The following is a 17,481-nucleotide window of genomic DNA, read 5'->3' on the forward strand; positions in this document are numbered from 1 at the left end:
TAGTCGTGTATATTGTACATATAGCGACTCAAAAGGCGCACCTTGTTTTTGATGAGCCTAAAATTTAAAAATCGGATGCATATGTTTTGTGTGCTCCGAATGCAAAATGTAATTAGCTGTATGCTAGGTCAGGTCGTTGAACTAAACACCAGCCCATAGATGCAGATGGACAAGATTTCGGCCCATCCAAACATGGAATTCCCAAGTCTAGATTTATTAGCATCTATAGTAATCTAGACAAGGTTAGAAAGTCTTATATAATAAAACAGGAATAATATATTATGAAGTGCAGTTATTTCTTTAGCCTTAGTAAATGATCACACTGCTAATTCACATAGGTTGAAATGACCATGATAATGACTACATTTGGACAGCACAGGCTGTAACAGCAAGCTGCACAAAGGAAAATCAAAGGTACATTTCGTGAGGCACAAACGGCAGGCGATACAGACAGTTAACATTAGATTGCAGCAAACACAAGGAGACAGTTACAGCCTAATACGTCCACATGTTATTCAAACCTATGACGAACATGATTCATTACAAGCTCTGCCACATCCCACTGCAGAGTTTTTGGACATCACCTAGAAATTGCCTCCCAAGTCAGCTACAGGTGTCGGGCTGCCTAACGAACCTTTTTTTTTAACATACCAAGCAGGGATAAGGTTTTGGCGATTTGTGGACACGGATTAACAATAATTAACATGGGTCTGCCTGCCATGACGCAGGCAGGCAGAAGGGTCATACATGCAGGTACAAAATAATAATTAACAGCGGGTCTGCTACACCTACGAGGTTTCAACAATGCTCAGGCCACCACCTCCTTGCCTTGATGTTGTGTTTTTTCCTTGTCGGCATCTTCATTTCCATCCTCATCCTCATCGTCGTCTTCTTTCGACAGCCTGGTCAGCTCCTCTTGGATCATAATTTTGATAGCTGACTTTCGTGGAGTCAGATCAATCTTGTAGCGATCCTCTATAAGATGAAGTTTGTTAATGTACTATTAAAACTACAGTTGTGGCAAAATCCATGACTTCACCAAGAAGAATAGAAGACAAGCATGTTTAAAAGGCTTACCAAGCTTTTTAAGAATGTCACTGAAAGTAGCCTGCAAAATCAGATTGCCAAACATGTTAGCGTTTCTGTGAAAACTAAATAACAAGATAAGGAGCATTGGAGCAACTACACACCAGAGCAGTCAAAACAAAAGGAGAATGGAGGGGAGGATATAAGCTATAAACTGCAAGCTACAACGGAGTAACTGTAGAAATGCCTGTCATATTGTGTCAAGAGAAGGACACTTGATATTAGCTATCACACACTATCAGTCATTGGTAGGCTTTTCATATTTTAGTAAATCTTGAATGCAAATGTATTTACTGTGTTCCAGAATGCTATGGCATGAAACCATACGATGTGGGCAGTGAAGAGGCTTTGTGAAGCATCAACAGCTCATAAGGATTTGGGTAGTGCTGAGAAGCACATCTCAGTAGCAGCAGTTCATGCGATTGCTTATCTCAATATATGGTTTGTATGCATGTACTGTACTTTGACTAGACGGACCTTCCATAATTACTATCCTTGGTCCTAGTCCTATTTCAAAAGGATGTCTACACTTTGGAAAGGTAAAAATAAGCAAAGGTTTCAAGTCTTCCTATCTTCTTCAATAAGCATCAGTCTTGACAGTAAAGAGGAAGATCTACCAGTCAGACAGCCAAAGGCAAGTGCCCTAACATAGTTTCCCAGGCTCACTCGTACTTATGTTTTAGCCAATGGGTTGGACATCTGTAATTCGGTACTATATGGGATCTCCATTTTGAAGTGGTGGATCTATCCAAAATAGTCACAAACATAAGTGCATCCAGGACAGGCGGTCATGAACTCATAATCCTTACCAGCTGGACTATCCAGAATCATCACTGTAAAAGTAAAACCATCTTTGATAGCAGGAAGCTATCTTTGGCATCTCCAAAGAAAGGAATAGATCAGTTTAGAATAGTGCTGGTTATCCATCAAGCAAAGCCAACAGTATAAGACTATTTCGTTTTTCTGCCTAAATAGTTTGTGTCCCTTAATGAACTTAAAAATTCTCACTAAGACTCTTGCACACAATACTTAAAAATTCTCACTAAGACTCTTGCACACGATTCCTTTATAGATCAACAAGGACGATTCTGACTAGAAATATGTTTTTTTAAGCAAGCCACTCAAGATACTTTTAAGTGTTGTTAAAGGTCAAAATTCAAATAAATTGATAGCAAGCAGTCAATGGTGATATTAAGTGAGTTATATTCTCAGTCCTATATAAAACAATGTGTAACTCACCGTATTGAAATCAACTTTTTTAAGGATTTCAGTTATGGTTTTCCTCAGCTCGTCCTTACTGGGTAAACCTGCTTCTGCCGATTCTCCTTTACCCTTTGTCACCTTTTTACCTACAGGAATCAGAATGCCATGATTACTCTCCCAAGTTAACACCACATATGTCCCTTTAAAAAAATTAAAGTGAAGGCATTTGTGACTATGAGATAGGAAAAATATGATATCCGCATGAAGAACAAGTAATGGCATGGCAAACAAGTACTGCATCATTGCACTTGTCCATCAAGTATGCTTTAGTAGAGAACTAGAGATAAATTTATCAAGATCCTAAACATAGTAATGTAAATTCCAAATCAGAAAATATACTGTGAGAACTAACTATGTAAACCAATCAGCTAATTTAGTACTGGCAAATAAACTGCAAATTATAACATAAACCCAAAAAATAAACTGAAATGTAAGTTCCATTCAGTTAGAATTGAGACACCTGAGTACCAAACAAAACAACAGAGAAAATGGAATTTTACTATGTTACATCTAGGAGAAGAATCTAATCTCCATAAGGCCAACAGAAATAAACTGATAGTCACCAAACATCAAAGAAACAGGAACCTTTAGAGTCTTATACAGTGTTGCATGTAAACTAATATGAAGAAATTACAGTTTAAGGACAAATTACCTGATGACTTCTTGTCTTTTATCTCCTTTTCAGAGCTTGAAGGACGCTTTGGTGTGACAGATTTCTTCTTCCTAGAGAAGACCTTTGCACTGTTCTCAGGGCTTTCCTTTTCCTTGGAAACTTTTGAAGATGATGTTTTGCTTGGACTCTTGCTTATTGTTCTCGGAGGACCTGTCTTATGGCTGCTCCCAGTTGCAGCCTTCTTTTTATTAGCAATATCTTTTGCATCTGAGGACTTCTTCTTTGCCTTCTCTTTCTCAGAATCATAGTCATCTTCCTCACTATCTGACTTCATGGGATCTGCATCATCCTCATCTTCATCAGTATCGTATTCCAGAGCTTTACTCCGCTTTTTACTTGGAGTTATGTCATCATCAAATTTCTGCAACAACAATGCAAACAAGGTCATAAGAAAAACCACAACATTAATGTGCCAACATAATAGACCATCACAGTACATCTTGGAAGATACTAGCAAAACTTCAATTATGAGTACAAGCATATAATCAGCCAAAAGACCATGCTTTTAAAGATTGCATATATTAATAAGTCATTTTAAAAAATCCAATTTAAGAAAATGCTGTCAGCAGGTTGGATCTGACAAACTTGGCACCATACCTTGTTAGAACTCTTCGGTGTACCTCTCTTGCGTTTCCGAGAATTTGACCCCTAGAGAGCAGGAGAAAACAGCGCAGAGAGAGAAATATGGTAAATTCCCAATCATACACAAACTAACAGCAAATGGTAAGGGGCAGACAATGTAAAGATAGGGATATAACATAAAGTTATCACATCCTGTTCTTGCCTGATCATCTGAATGCCCAGAATCAGAAATAGCATGAGGTTCAGCAATGAAATCCAACAGCTTTCCCACAATATCTTCCTACATGAGTTATGAACTATATTAGCAACTAGCAAGGCACTAATAATTAAGGTCTTGCATTGCATCTCTGTTCTAACCAAAAAAAAAAAGCAATTGGGAACAAAACATTAAATAACCTTTCTGATGTTTGCTTTTGGAACCGGAATAGCAAGGATCCAACAGAGATCCAACAACATGTCTTTCACACATTTGTCAAGCTTCTCCTTAGCCTTTGCCCTCTGCTTTTCCTACAAATAGATAATAATAGGGCTCTTTAAGTATTAAACCATTACTATCAGCTAAACATAATTGACTTAAATTCATTAAAAGTTTGGAGGTATCGAAGAAGCTTACATCACTCTCATGCCAAACAAAACCAGAGAACTGGAGTATATGACCTTTAAAATCAACAGTCTGATACATTACACAAACAGTACTTGTCAATGTAAGTGTACTAAAGATACAAGAGCTAGAGAAAGAGAACTACAGTGGTCAGATTCAAAATTATTATAAACAAAGGAAATGTAAATCATAGTATCATACACAATATTTTTGCTCCAACAACTGGTTATCTTATGGTCACCTAAAAGTTTAGAAACTTATGATGTCCATCACAAACATAAAGTGAATTTATCTTAAGATGTCCATCACAAACGTAAAGTGAATTTATCTTTGAATAGTATCCTGCCTATGCTGCTTCTATGGTATTTTGATAAGCCATCACATTGGCTGCAAGGCTTTACACACTGAGAAATTTCCACTTTTCTTTTTATCATCATTTGTAACTTGAAAGTTGAAACAGCATGCTAAAAGTTAGGGTTGCATTATTTTATGGCTTATGGGTTCACTTCTTTGACGCAAAACAGCATATGCACTGGAGTCAAAACATAGCGATGTACCAGTATGGCATATACACCTTGCCATTTTAAATGTCATTCTTCAGTGCTGACAAGTTATTATATTGAAACCTATTTGGAGGATCGGATGTTTCTAATGAAGTTGAATACAGAAGTTGCTTGCATATTTTTTTAGTTCATCTGAAATGGACATTTTATAAGTGATAAAAGCTACTAGTACATAACTGCATCAGTTATGCCAAAATAAACATTTTCACATGCCATATTTTACCTTGCCTTTCCTCCCAAAAAGAACACTGTGAAGAAACTTAAGATCAGCGGGCTTTTTCCTTGATATTCTGTGTGCCACTACAAATAAGTTTCAAAACCAAATAAGTCAAAGTAAAGCATTCAATATGGCACAAAAAAAGAGAAAGAAGTTTAGAGACTGCACCATGAACCAAAACCATAAAAATTGATATATGCACAGTTCTTTGTTTATATCAGCATGCTATGAATACTAAATGCAGTGCAGTCAGTTTTGTGAACCAGATTGTGATCAAAGTAGACCATTCTTGAGCAGTTAGATGATAATGCAACAAAAGTCAGGGAGAAAAGAAAGTAACGTCATTACAGAACTAATCCATAGTGCTGCCGAAAAGTTCATTAATACTCATCGACAAAGATGACGATAAATTTGCACTCATAAAATGAAGATGACTGCACAAACATCAAGGGAAATAAGAAAACAACGTTTCTTGTCAAATATCATTTTCATCTACTCAAAAGATTATGCTGCACCAGACATGTCATCTTTGTTAAATGCAAATTAAATATCACTAATGCAGTAAATTAGGTTACAGTTCATCAAAATATAAATCAAATCTCACTTGTACCATAAGTTAAGATTATAGTCCATCAATGATCCAAATATTTGTTTTCACTCAAATTCTGACAAAGAGATCAGATAAGAGTTTTAACATTGCCGAAATGAATATACCCCTCATGGCCTCATCAAAAGTTGTAATGTAAAAAAAAAAGAATCACCAGAGCCTTTTGGCCTCCTCTTACTGGTGGATGGCACTCAGAAACCATAGTTGTGCACAGGGTTACCAAAACCGCGGTTATCGCGGCGGTAACTGCGGTAACCGCGCCCTCCACGGAGGCACGGTTTCGGTAAGCCGCAGTAACCGAGTTTAAATTTGAGGAAAATTTTAAAAAAATGAGGAAATTTAATAAAAAAAATATATGTTGTATATGTTGATATATAGTGTAGTTTTGTCAAAGAAATTTATGAAAAAAATGTATTTCCGGCGTAATTAAAAATCATAAACGAGAATTTCAGGAAACAAAATTAAAAAATAGCCTATTGCAAATAATATTTCATAGGAAGATGGTTAAGAATATTTTGTTGTTAAGTCATTATTAATTTACACTAGAAACTAGGGTACATAATGTTGAAATACAAATATACAACGATGGATATATGAAAAATATGTATGGAGAAAAATTATACGTGCACGTTAGTAACAATTGGTAGTAGGTATAGTTGTGACACAACAATCAAAATGAAGTTGTTACTCGTTATTGGTGTGAATTATTTGGTGAAGGGTGATATGAGTCATATGACGGTGTATGTTTGTATTGCAATCAAGAATTTAGAAAAGGTCATATGAAAATTTTCTTGTTTTCCCTAAAACATGTTATATTTTCCTATTTTTCCTATGTCACAACTCACAAATATAGTCACAAAATATTTTTCTATTTTTCATGTATTTTTCAAGATTTTTTTAATGTTTTTTTGCATTTGACATCACACCCATGTTTTCCTCGCGGTAACCGCGGTTTCAGCTGCAAAAACCGCGCGGGAAACCACGGTTTCCGCCGTTCTCATGCGCTATTTCATCACGTACTTACCACGGTTACCGCGCGGTAACCGTGCAAAACCGCATGGTAACCGCGTTTACCGCGCGGTTTTGAATTCAAATTTTTTGTTTTTAAATTCGTTGCGGTTTTTGCGGTTACCTTGCAGGATCTGCGGGAGCACGGTACTGCGGTTTTCGCGGGAAAAATGGTAAGGGGAAACCTGGTTGTGCATCTAACAAGCTTCAAAAACAGGTATGCCATACTCTAGTTGCCCACCTTGTATCGCTTATATGGCATAACCGACCACTTATGTGGCCCAAGAAGTACAAAACTGAGGCCCATTATGTATATGCAGACTTTTCAACCTTTTTATAGAACATTAAAATCCAATTTAGTTCACTTATAGTTGAGTTTCATTAATAGCTTGGTGCATTCTCAGGATTATATTGCCTTAAGAACTACTACTTTAGATAACTAATCGCACTCAGTACAGAAAAGCTAAAAAATATTTACCATCCTAATCTAAAGTTGAAAACATAGATGCCAACACCTACTTTGTTCACAGAACTTATCCCTGGAAAAAGAACAAACATCCACTGAGTTCCTTAAAATGTGGAATAAATAGTTCTTTGAACTAGCAGCTATCAGAACTGGGAGACCTGAGTAAGTGCTCAGTTGAGCTCTAAATATGTGATATGCAGCAATATTGCATCGATAATTTTTTTAAAAAAAAAAACAAGAAATTTTGCCAAATACAAACATGCTATCTCATCATACAGGAAATAAGGACTTATTAGTTTAACTGATAGATCGAGACTAAGGTGATGGAGAAATTTCATTTGAAGTTAGAGTTAAGCAAGTTTTGGGAGACCTCATGGGTCCACCCTGTGGAAGGGACAGCCTTTTAGTGGGAAAGGGATTCTGGGTTCCTAAAACAGGTCTTAAAGGTTTAGAATTGTTCTTCATAGCAAATTACCAATCCAGATGATGAACAAATGAAAAAGGGAATTTGAAAGGGTAAACCAAATAATAAGAAACAGTCATACCACTTGGTATATCTTTCAACGGAGTACCACGACCCTGAAATGAAAACATTTGACAATGTTTATTGAATTGCCAGAGTAAAATGAAGTGTTAGTGTGTTACAAAATGAATGCAAACAACAAACCTTCTCAACCACGAAGTTCCTGTTTGGCTCCTTCTCAATCACTTCAACCAACCTCTCCACTGTTTTCCTCTCACGCTGAGGGCGATCCGTACCATAAGGGCTGGCAGTGTTCAGTAAGCTCTTCGCTTCCCTGGATTTGGACCCATCCAGTTTTTTATCCTTTCCCTGGCTTCTATCCCTTGCACTCCTTGCCTTCTTGTTCTTTGGTGTTTCCTCCTTACTCTCTTCTACCTTCTTCTCTGTTTCACTGACCTCCTCTTCTTCTGCTTCATCTTTGTTTTCCTCATCCTTTCCACCATCTTTTTTCAGATTTTCATCATTGGTATTCTTGTCTCCTTCCTCTTTGTCATCATCAGCAGAGCCCTTTTCCTCTGCTTCCTCTTCCCCTTGCTTCTCAGCACCACCCGCTTCCTCTGCTTTCTTTTCCTCATGCTCAGCTGAATCACTTTTATCTTGCTCCTTCAATTCCTCCTGCTTCTCAGTACCACCTTCTTTTGCATCTTCCAATTCATTTTTGTCCGTATCGGTGTTCTCATCTTTATCTTCCTTCTCTACTGTATCCTTGGAATCCACATTTCCTACCTCAGCCATTTTGACATCTTCAACTTCTGCATCCTTGGTATTATTTCCTTCATTTGCATCTGCAACCTGTTCACCATCCATCTTGACATCCTCAGTGTCCAACTGCTTCGCAGAACCCACATCGTCTTCCTGTGCAGTCTCAGCCTCCGCCATCTCAACATCTCCATCCAATGGGCCCTTGGTACCATTTGCTGAGCCTTTATTTTGTTCTTCTTCTTCAGCATTCTTATTCACTACTACTACATCATTGCCCTTGCCAGCTTTTTCCTTATTGCCATTGTCCTTATCAGGAGTGGCAACGTCAGTGGCTGCTCCTCCATTCGCTACAGCAGTCTCCTCCATTGGTGGTGCTGGGTCTTCCTCCGGCATCCCGAGAGACCCTTATTTCACGAACTGCAAATAAACAATTACCCAAGTAAAGGCACATACTTAGTTTTTAGAAGCTAAAAGAACATAATCGGCAGGTGAAGGGCACACAGCATCTCATTGCACCCAAGAACTACTACATAGCCATTATACACAAAGACTTAAAAACCTGTACTACCATCATCCAGAACAAGGCAGTAAATGAACAGGTACTAGTTCTTAAAAATGTGGCCTCGTGGTTTTGCTATGGAGAAATGGTAGAAAGTAGCCACGGAAAACAAGGACAGCAGACGACGAGACCAAATTATGGTCCCTAGGCCATTTTTGCTCCAGGAGCTTTCACACAGCCACTATAATGACACGCTCACACAGCACAGTAAACGCTGCGCTTGCAGACCTAACGACGAAATTCCACCTCCTTCCCTCGATCTCGACCAAGCATACCAACACCAACCGAGCAGATGCTCCACCTTCAGCGGAGAGGCAGAAACCCCAAATCGAACGCAGTCGTAGCGGCAATTGAGCGGCTAGGGCACCCAAAACAAAAATCCCAGCACCTTTGACGCCTCCCACAACTCAAGAACCACCACCCCACCCCACCCCACCCCCTCTTGGAGCCACGAGCAAAGCAAAAGGCGCAACAGCCCCTCCACCAAAACCCTCACATGCCCAAACCCTAGCAATCCCCCAGAGAGCTCGTGCTGCTCCCCGCGCGGCCAACGGGCGGAGCGCAAACCAAGCAGCGCAAGCAGGAGCGCGCGCGCGCGCGAGAGAGAGAGAGATTGGGCTTGGCTTCCTCACCTTGGGAGCGGGCGGAGCAGCAGCGGCAGCAGCAGCTAGTCGCGTCGCCTCCTCGTCTTCCTCCCGCTCCGCCTCTCCTCTCCTCGCTCCTGCGGTGACTGCGAGAGAGACGGGGAACTATTTCGGGATATTTATTTTTATTTTATTTTATTTTCTGTGGTACAAGTACAACTAGTAGTATAGTAGGGTTTCTTTTTTTTTTTCTTACTCCATTTTGTACCGTCGCGGTCGCGGGAGCGAGGAGCGGTTTGGTGGAGTCGAGCCGCGAGCTAGTCGGTCGGGTCGGAGTCGGACCTAGGGTTGGGTTAGTTCACGCGACGCGAGTCCTATGACGCAGGTGGGCCTTTGCCCTTCTCGCGCTGTGGGCCTTTGGGCCCACGGGGAAGGAAAGAGCTGCCGGATTCTGATCGGTTTGAGTTTGTCCGCAAATTAAATTCTCTCCTCTCCTATGAGAGGGATAATTTTTCGATATATGTTTAATTATTTTTCTATTAAAAAATTACGTACTCATTAATTGTTTTGTAATTTATTTTGTTATTACAGATATTTAAGCATGACTTATAATTTTATATATTTTTATAAAAAAATGTTGTATAAGATGAATTGTTAAATGTAAAATCCAAAAGGCGATGGCTTTAAATAAAAAAACAGAGAAAGTATTATGGTTACGGGGCATTTTGGATTTCTACCAATTTGTTCCCTTACTAAATTATTTGGGCAATTTCGATGCCACTACTTTCAATTGTTTGGATTGAAGCCAATGATTAGTGACTTTTAACGAAATTCAAGCGAGGCATGTGCCAAAACCAGCAGAACCAAAACCATAATTTGGGGTGTGGGTGTTGAGTCAAAAATACCCCTAGTTCTAAGATTGATTTGAATTGTAATCCATAGCACAACCAAAACCATAATATGAATAACAATTTAACCCGTGTGCTCTGTCTTTGTCCTGCTAGCCCTACAGCTCCCTTCACCCCATCTTAGGGTCTATTCGGAAGGATTTTAACACGTAGAAATAGAAAAAGGTGTAGCAATACAAATGTATGTTCATGTTAATCCAAGAAATTTTTTCAACATATCCGACTGAATGGAAATCTTTCTATATCTTCTTTCTATAATATGTAGGAAAGAAAAAAATTTCTTTGTTTTTCCTTAGAAAAAAATCTAATCCTTTGTATTTGCTCCAAAACAAATAGGCCCTTAACATCCTAAACCATCAGCTATGCCTTTCGATCATTCCCTTCCTTCAGCCTCATTCACAACCACTTTTCTCACATTTTATATCTCTTATACTATCACACACTCCCTCCGTCCTAAATATTTTCCTAAATATTTGACGCCGTTAACTTTTTTATACACGTTTGATTATTCGTCTTATTCAAAAAATTTACATAATTATTAATTATTTTTATATTATTTTATTTATTATTAAATATATTTTTATGTATATATATAGCTTTACATACTTTTAAAAAAATTAAATAGAACAAATGATCAAACATGTGTTAAAAAGTTAATGGTGTCAAATATTCAAGGAATGAGAGAGTACATGTGTCCGCCTATATTCATTTCTATGGATGCTGGGTTCCTCTTGACATCTCCATCTACTGTACCCTCCACCAATTGTGAGGCTATCGGAGGCGTCGATAGCCATAGCCATCAGTGCAGACCGCCGTGGCGATCCAGCTATTGCTCGTTAGATAATTCAATTCATCCATAAATAACAAATTACGAATTTAAACCCTAATCTATACATGATCAGAGATTAATTTTAAATACGGAAAATTAAATAAACCTACAGATGAAGCCATATGATTGTCTTCTTTCCTTTCCTTGATTTTTGTCTTTTTTCCTTCGTCTTCGGCGAGATTAGATCGCCAGTGATCTATTCTGAACCTCCGGCCTTCGGGTCTCCAACGGCACTGGCGCACTGTCCTGGAATCGCCGCACGAAGCCCTTCCAGCGCGTCCTCCGATCGAGAGAGCTCTAGTTACGAATTTTGAGTACGTGAATAGCCGCACGAGCGTCCCCGTGGGTTTCTCTTCTTTTATATCGCACTAGTGGGTCTCGGGAGCTTTTTCTAATCCGATTTCGGCCCGTAACCACCGATCACAGTTATGGTCCGTAAAAGGGTTATGAATTTAGAGATAGAGATAGAGTATGGATAGGATTACGGTGGTTATATACCTTTCCTAAATATCGGCTAACCGATAAATCAACCAACATTGTTGTCATTGGTGACCGTATCTTTAGACTTATATTAAAAATGAGCGAAACAATTTATTAAAATATAAAAAATAACTTGTAAGTAAAACTTTTATACACATATTTAACGATCTAAAAGCAAAGACGAAAATAAATTATGATAAAATTACCTTAAAATTAACTCTAAATTTAAGTTTTAAAATTTAAAATTTAGTTTAAATGTACAAATATAAGTGAAAAGATGAGGCAGTGGATTTCTCGGCCTTTTTGGTTGGATCGGTGTAATCGATCTGATAACAGGCAATAAAGTTCAAGGTCCTGCTCACGATGTTGTTTTGTAAAAAGAAAAAAAAAAGGAGGATCAGCAGTAAACCTTATAGTTTGATGTGATTTGAATATGATGTGTTGGGATAGTTTTGAGAAGATTTGTAGTTTTATGAATTCTACTCTTTTAAATGATGTTTCTTTTTTATTCTTCTTAAGAAATAGATTAATGAAACGGTGAGTCTACTATGTGCATTTTAAGACTGATTAATTTGGACAAATCAGCCACCTGGCTGTACAAATAAACCAGAGTGAGGGAGTGTATGGGAAAAAGGTGCATGATGCAAAATACCAAAATTCTTTTTGCAGAAAAACAATACTCGGATCTGTACAGTCATTTCTGAGGCACTAGTTCATCATACGAATTCATGTGAAGATCATGGCTACTTACGTCTGCAATGAAACGGTAGCAGAGGACTAATTAACTGATGTTAAAGGTAAGTAGGCCGCATTCGGCTTACGTATGTTATCCGGCATGGAAAACGTAATAATATATTAGTATAGTACATGATTAATTAATTATGAATTATAAAAATTATAAAATAGATTAGTATGATTTTTTAAAAAATACATTATTTAGTAGTTCAGAAAACATGTGTGTGAAAAACGTGAGAAAGAACACGGCTGCAGTATATGTTCTATATTTGGTGGTTGGGACCGTGTATAGAAACCCTCTATCATTTTTCTTTTGATGTAATTGCATTAGAGCATCCCCAACAGCTCATCTATCTTATTCTCTATCCTAAAAATAGAGGATGAAAACTACAAATTGAGCTCCAATAAAACGGCTATCCTATTATCTATTTTTAGATGTCATCCATATTAGGAGAAAGGACCTTCATATTTGAATGATCTCTCTCCATCCTCCAAAGAGATATAGAGGATGTCATATATGGATGATCTATTGGAGTACATAAAGATATGAAGGATAAAACTAGTTTAGATGATCATCCAAATGAAGATATGGATGAACAAATTTAGATGAGCTGTTGGGGATGCTCTTACGACTTGTAAATCATTGACGATATTTAATGAGTAAATTGCGCCGGTGGTACATGAACTTGCTAGATAAGTGAAATCTTGTGCATAAACTTGTGAAACTCTATTTTATTTTAGTATATGTATTTTTGTAGTACGTAAGTGTGAACTAAGGTCACGATGGCACATTAGAGCTGATTTTCCCGAGTTACATGCTGATTAAGACAGTATGTAGCCATTCATGGTGAGTATTCTAGTCCATATAGAGTTAAAACTGATATTTGTGATTTGTATGAGGATTTCCTCATTTTGAAGATTTAGTGTTTTTGAACAAATTGAGATAATACTACGTTCTTTCAGTTGACACATGCGGTGCAACTCACTACATGTGTTTGGAGCCGTGCCAAAGCACATTCATGCTAACCATCCATCATCTTGAAAAAACCCTCATAAGTATGTAATCATCTCCCTGTGTTGCTTGATTTTGTCAAGGCCATGTGAAATTGTGCATCATTTTGAAGTGTGAACAATATCGGGGGATACGAGATACTAGCTCCGTCCCTAAATATTTGGCGACGTTGACTTTTTTATATATGTTTGACTATTTATCTTATTTAATTTTTTTATCAAATATGTAAAACTATATATATACATAAAAGTATATTTAACAATAAATGATAAAAATAATTAATAATTATGTAAATTTTTAAACAAGACGAGTAGTCAAACATGTATAAAAAAGTCAGCGGCATCAAACATTTAGAGATTGAGGGACGATATACCTCATGACCTGATCCAATCACATAATAGTACAAATGTGCTGTACCAAAACTAGGCAAAAAGAGACAAATATGTGGCAGTACCTGCCTAGCTGCACCGTGTTGGCTTGTTTGCTTTTGTCTCAACCTCTGTCCGTTATCACTTATCAGCAGGTAATCAAGTAGGGCAACTGGAGAGTGGTGAACGGTAGAATCACCAAAAACTACATATATTCTTTTTTTAAGAATAAACGAATACCTTTGATCTAGATGAAGTCACAATGTACTCTTTGGATATCGCCGGTTCAACCACCTTCTTACCCGTCGGTCCATCCGCTACTATATTGTCATGCCGCCGATGTAACTATCCATAGATAAAAAAATATAACTTGATGAAACTATAGATCAGCCATATTACATCAAGCTGCGTCCAAAAAAGCCTATATATAGAACACTCCTCTCTCTTAAAATTAAACTCTATCTTTTCTTTCTTTAGTAAAAGTTATGATTTTAAAGCCTCAACCCATCTTCTACTTATATCCAAAAAATCTAGTCTCATAGGACTTAATCTCTCAAGCTAGGATCCCTGAGAGTTGATACTGTGGATTTGGTGAAATAATAGCCAATGTTGGGTTGAGAACTTCTTTTATATACATGCAAAACGAAATGCCTCATTAGTGCATGATTAAATAAGTATTAGCTAAAAAACATGAAAAATTTGACTAATATGTTTTTAAAGCACTTTTCTTTATATATTTTTTAAACAAAACCGAGAGAGTAGAAGTTGAAGAAGTGTACTATCGAGCATACCCTAAAAGTTATGGTTTAACTGATACCAGATTTCGTAATAGTTAAGTTGACTTCTTTGCTAGCGTATCATGGCATGTCATAGCCAGTTAACCACACAATAGTTTTGTGTTTTATTGGTAAAAAATAAGAACACAACAGGTATTTGTTTACCAAATTTATATTGTTGTTTCTATTGTAGATTTAAGATATGCAACCTCATCGTTTTGCTTCTAGAAAGAATAAACAAAAACACTTATTAATAATTAAAAAATTGTAGGTAAAAATATATACATTTTATTAGAGATCTAAAAGAAAATGATGAAAAATGAACTATGAGAAATAAAATCAATTCTAAATTTAAGTTTTAAAAAATTAACTTATAAGTATAAGCATAAGTAAAAAGACGAGGATCATGATCCATGACATTAGCCCTTGAGTTCTATCATTTATTTTCGATGTATGTTCAATCTCAGCTCGAAGGGAACAGAGGATTGGTATTGGCCTTGCCATCTGTAAGAGTTTATTTTCTATTACGTGTCAGCTTTTCTTTTAGCAACACAATTTATGGTGGGGATGCTCCAGCCTATTCACTCATCGTAAACTCAGCAACTTAACTTAAAAGGTGAAAAAATCTGTATGTTAGTTAATTTGATGGGAGGGTGTACATCTGGCTGGACGGAAAATTTAACAATCGATTTTTCCCATTCCTCTTATAGAGGTTTGTGAGAGGGATCAAACCCACTCTCTAAAACTGATAAAAGTTAAGGGCACCTTTGAATCACATGAATGAAAAAATGGAGGAATAAAAGAAATATAGGATTCTGACAGGAATGTAGGTGTAAAACAGAGTATTGCAAAGCACAGAGAAAATGTAGGAACGACCGTTTGATTGGACCACAGGAATTTGAGGAGAGAGATAGACTCAAAAGGATTTTTTCCATGAGGTTCAATCTCTTGTTAAATTTCCTTCAAAACTTGTATAGGAAGAAGTGTTCCATAGGAATTTCATAGGATTCAATAGGGTTCATTCCTTTGATTCAAAGGGTTTTGTATGAAAAATTCCTATAGAAATAAAATCATCTAAAATTTCTATGAAATTTCTTTGAATCAAAGGGGGCCTTACCCTGGATAGCGAGGAACTTGAGGATATTGCACTCCTGCGTTTGTCATCTTGGCATACTATTATATGTAAAATACAGTGAAATATCAAATGCCCACAATTATAAATTTCACTACTTTATTTGATGTGAGACAAGGATTCGCAGCAACATATGGGTATTTTAATATTAGAAAGGGAGTGGATGTGCACTTGTTGGGCCCTTTCTCTTAGGCCTTGTTTGGATCTGCATATGTTGGATGCTTGGAGCCCAAACATCTGCATTCTTGTTTTGTTAGTAAAGGACATCGTCATTTGTCTCGTTAAAATTGAGTACAAGTGAAAGTGCGAAACAATTTATTATTGATTAAAGATGTATTGAGTACCGGTGCTTGGATGGCTAATTACAAAAGTATCTATCGCACAATTTTAGGTTTTGAAATCTCCCAGCAGATATATATTTTTATAGTCTGGTGATAAGTTGGTCTTATTTAGTGTTCTACTAGAAATAGTGCCCATGCGTTGCAACGGGAAAAATTATACATCATGCGGTGACATGATTTAAAATCAACTGTGCTGGAAGAAATATTTAAGAGATATTAAGCTTTCTATCCTCTTTGGACAAAAAACACTATATGAATTTCGATTGCTATGCATTACTTGTTTGCACAAGTCAAAATTCAAGAACGTGTGAAGTGAATTAGTAGTTAGCTCAAATTCCCAAATACAGAAATAAATTGTCCTTTGTTTCATCAACAGTTTAAAATTTTAACTGATACCAAATATAAACTCTTCATGCTCACAGTGAATAAGCACCGATACGTGGATCCAATATTCCCGTCACATGAGAATGTGCCAAACAATTTAACCACATCCCAATCAAAGAATCGAATTTACCTTAAAAAAAACAAAGAATCGAAAACAGTTCACAAAAAGAAAAAGATGTGCCAAACAAACCACAGCCCAAACATGCTCTCCTCGTTTGGCCATGAAAGACGTTGTTGCTCGATCACATATCTGTTCTCCTCCAATGACCTCGCATGCCATGCCCAATCTGTTGGACGACGCGCGGCTGCATATCCGGATAAAAAAAAATACTATACATACGATGACATTCGTATCGTACGAGGGAAATCGTATGTATAGCATCTCTCTATCCAGATACGATACGGCGCAGATGACGCAAACGACGCGTGGGCCGACGGCCTGACGGCGAGCGCGAGTTGAGCGGGCCGACGGTGAGCGCGCGTGAGTGGGCCGCACGGACTGATGGCGAGCGCGACGCACAGCTCGACGCACAAACGGCCCATGACGCGAACGGATGAAAATTCCCAACAGAATCATTACCGTTTTTTATAATAGTATAGATATAATACATATGTCTATTGATTTTCCTGCAAATTACTTTCCTGCTGTTGGTCCGGTATTACTCCTGCTTAGTTCTGAAAGGACTACTTTAGTCTGCCATCGTAATGTGCTTGTCATCAGAAATTACCGTTGCATATTGTGAAACTGTCCACCAAACTCATTTATCCAGAGCTTAATGACTTGCCTGTTAGACTTGTGGTGACATACTCTACTTTTATTTCATACGGATGATCATTTTGACTTTTTCAGCGAAGATTTAAAAGTGAAGAGTAAACATAAAACTATAGTAAAAAACACCTAAAAACAACTAAAAATTAAAATTTTGGTTTATAATCATAAGCGGAAGAAAAAAGATAAGACAAATAGTGTCACAAATTCATCGCCTCTTTGCATCACCGGAAAAAAAAAAAAGAGCATATCGGGCTCTCCGGTTCACTACCCATGACTACCAACAGTACCGTCGTCATCGAACACAAGTCAC

The 17,481-nt window shown here is 37.4% G+C and overlaps 1 protein-coding gene across 1 annotated transcript; it reads right to left on the reverse strand.

The window, feature by feature from the left end:
* Positions 1–488: 488 nt before the first annotated feature.
* LOC102703018 (protein DEK-like) lies at positions 489–9,608 on the reverse strand. Its single transcript, XM_006650231.2, has 12 exons — positions 9,483–9,608; positions 7,734–8,708; positions 7,612–7,645; positions 4,992–5,068; positions 4,218–4,277; positions 4,001–4,111; positions 3,807–3,884; positions 3,620–3,670; positions 3,002–3,383; positions 2,326–2,435; positions 1,078–1,108; positions 489–975 (listed from the first exon to the last, which is right to left on the reverse strand). The coding sequence occupies exons 2-12, from the start codon at positions 8,682–8,684 to the stop codon at positions 809–811; spliced, it is 2,052 nt and encodes a 683-aa protein (XP_006650294.1). The 5' UTR covers positions 8,685–8,708; positions 9,483–9,608; the 3' UTR covers positions 489–808.
* Positions 9,609–17,481: the final 7,873 nt, after the last annotated feature.

The sequence above is a fragment of the Oryza brachyantha genome, chromosome 3 (assembly GCF_000231095.2).
Source record: "Oryza brachyantha chromosome 3, ObraRS2, whole genome shotgun sequence".
Classification (NCBI taxonomy): domain Eukaryota; kingdom Viridiplantae; phylum Streptophyta; class Magnoliopsida; order Poales; family Poaceae; genus Oryza; species Oryza brachyantha.

Bases quoted from the DNA above. Each gene is read 5' to 3' on its own strand.
- LOC102703018 (XM_006650231.2), bottom strand. From the start codon at position 8,684: ATGCCGGAGGAAGACCCAGCACCACCAATGGAGGAGACTGCTGTAGCG. The intron at 7,646-7,733 runs GTTTGTTGTTTG...TTTTCATTTCAG, and splicing joins GGAACTTCGTGGTTGAGAAG to GGTCGTGGTACTCCGTTGAA. The intron at 3,885-4,000 runs GTTATTTAATGT...TAACTCATGTAG, and splicing joins CAAAAGCAAACATCAGAAAG to GAAGATATTGTGGGAAAGCT.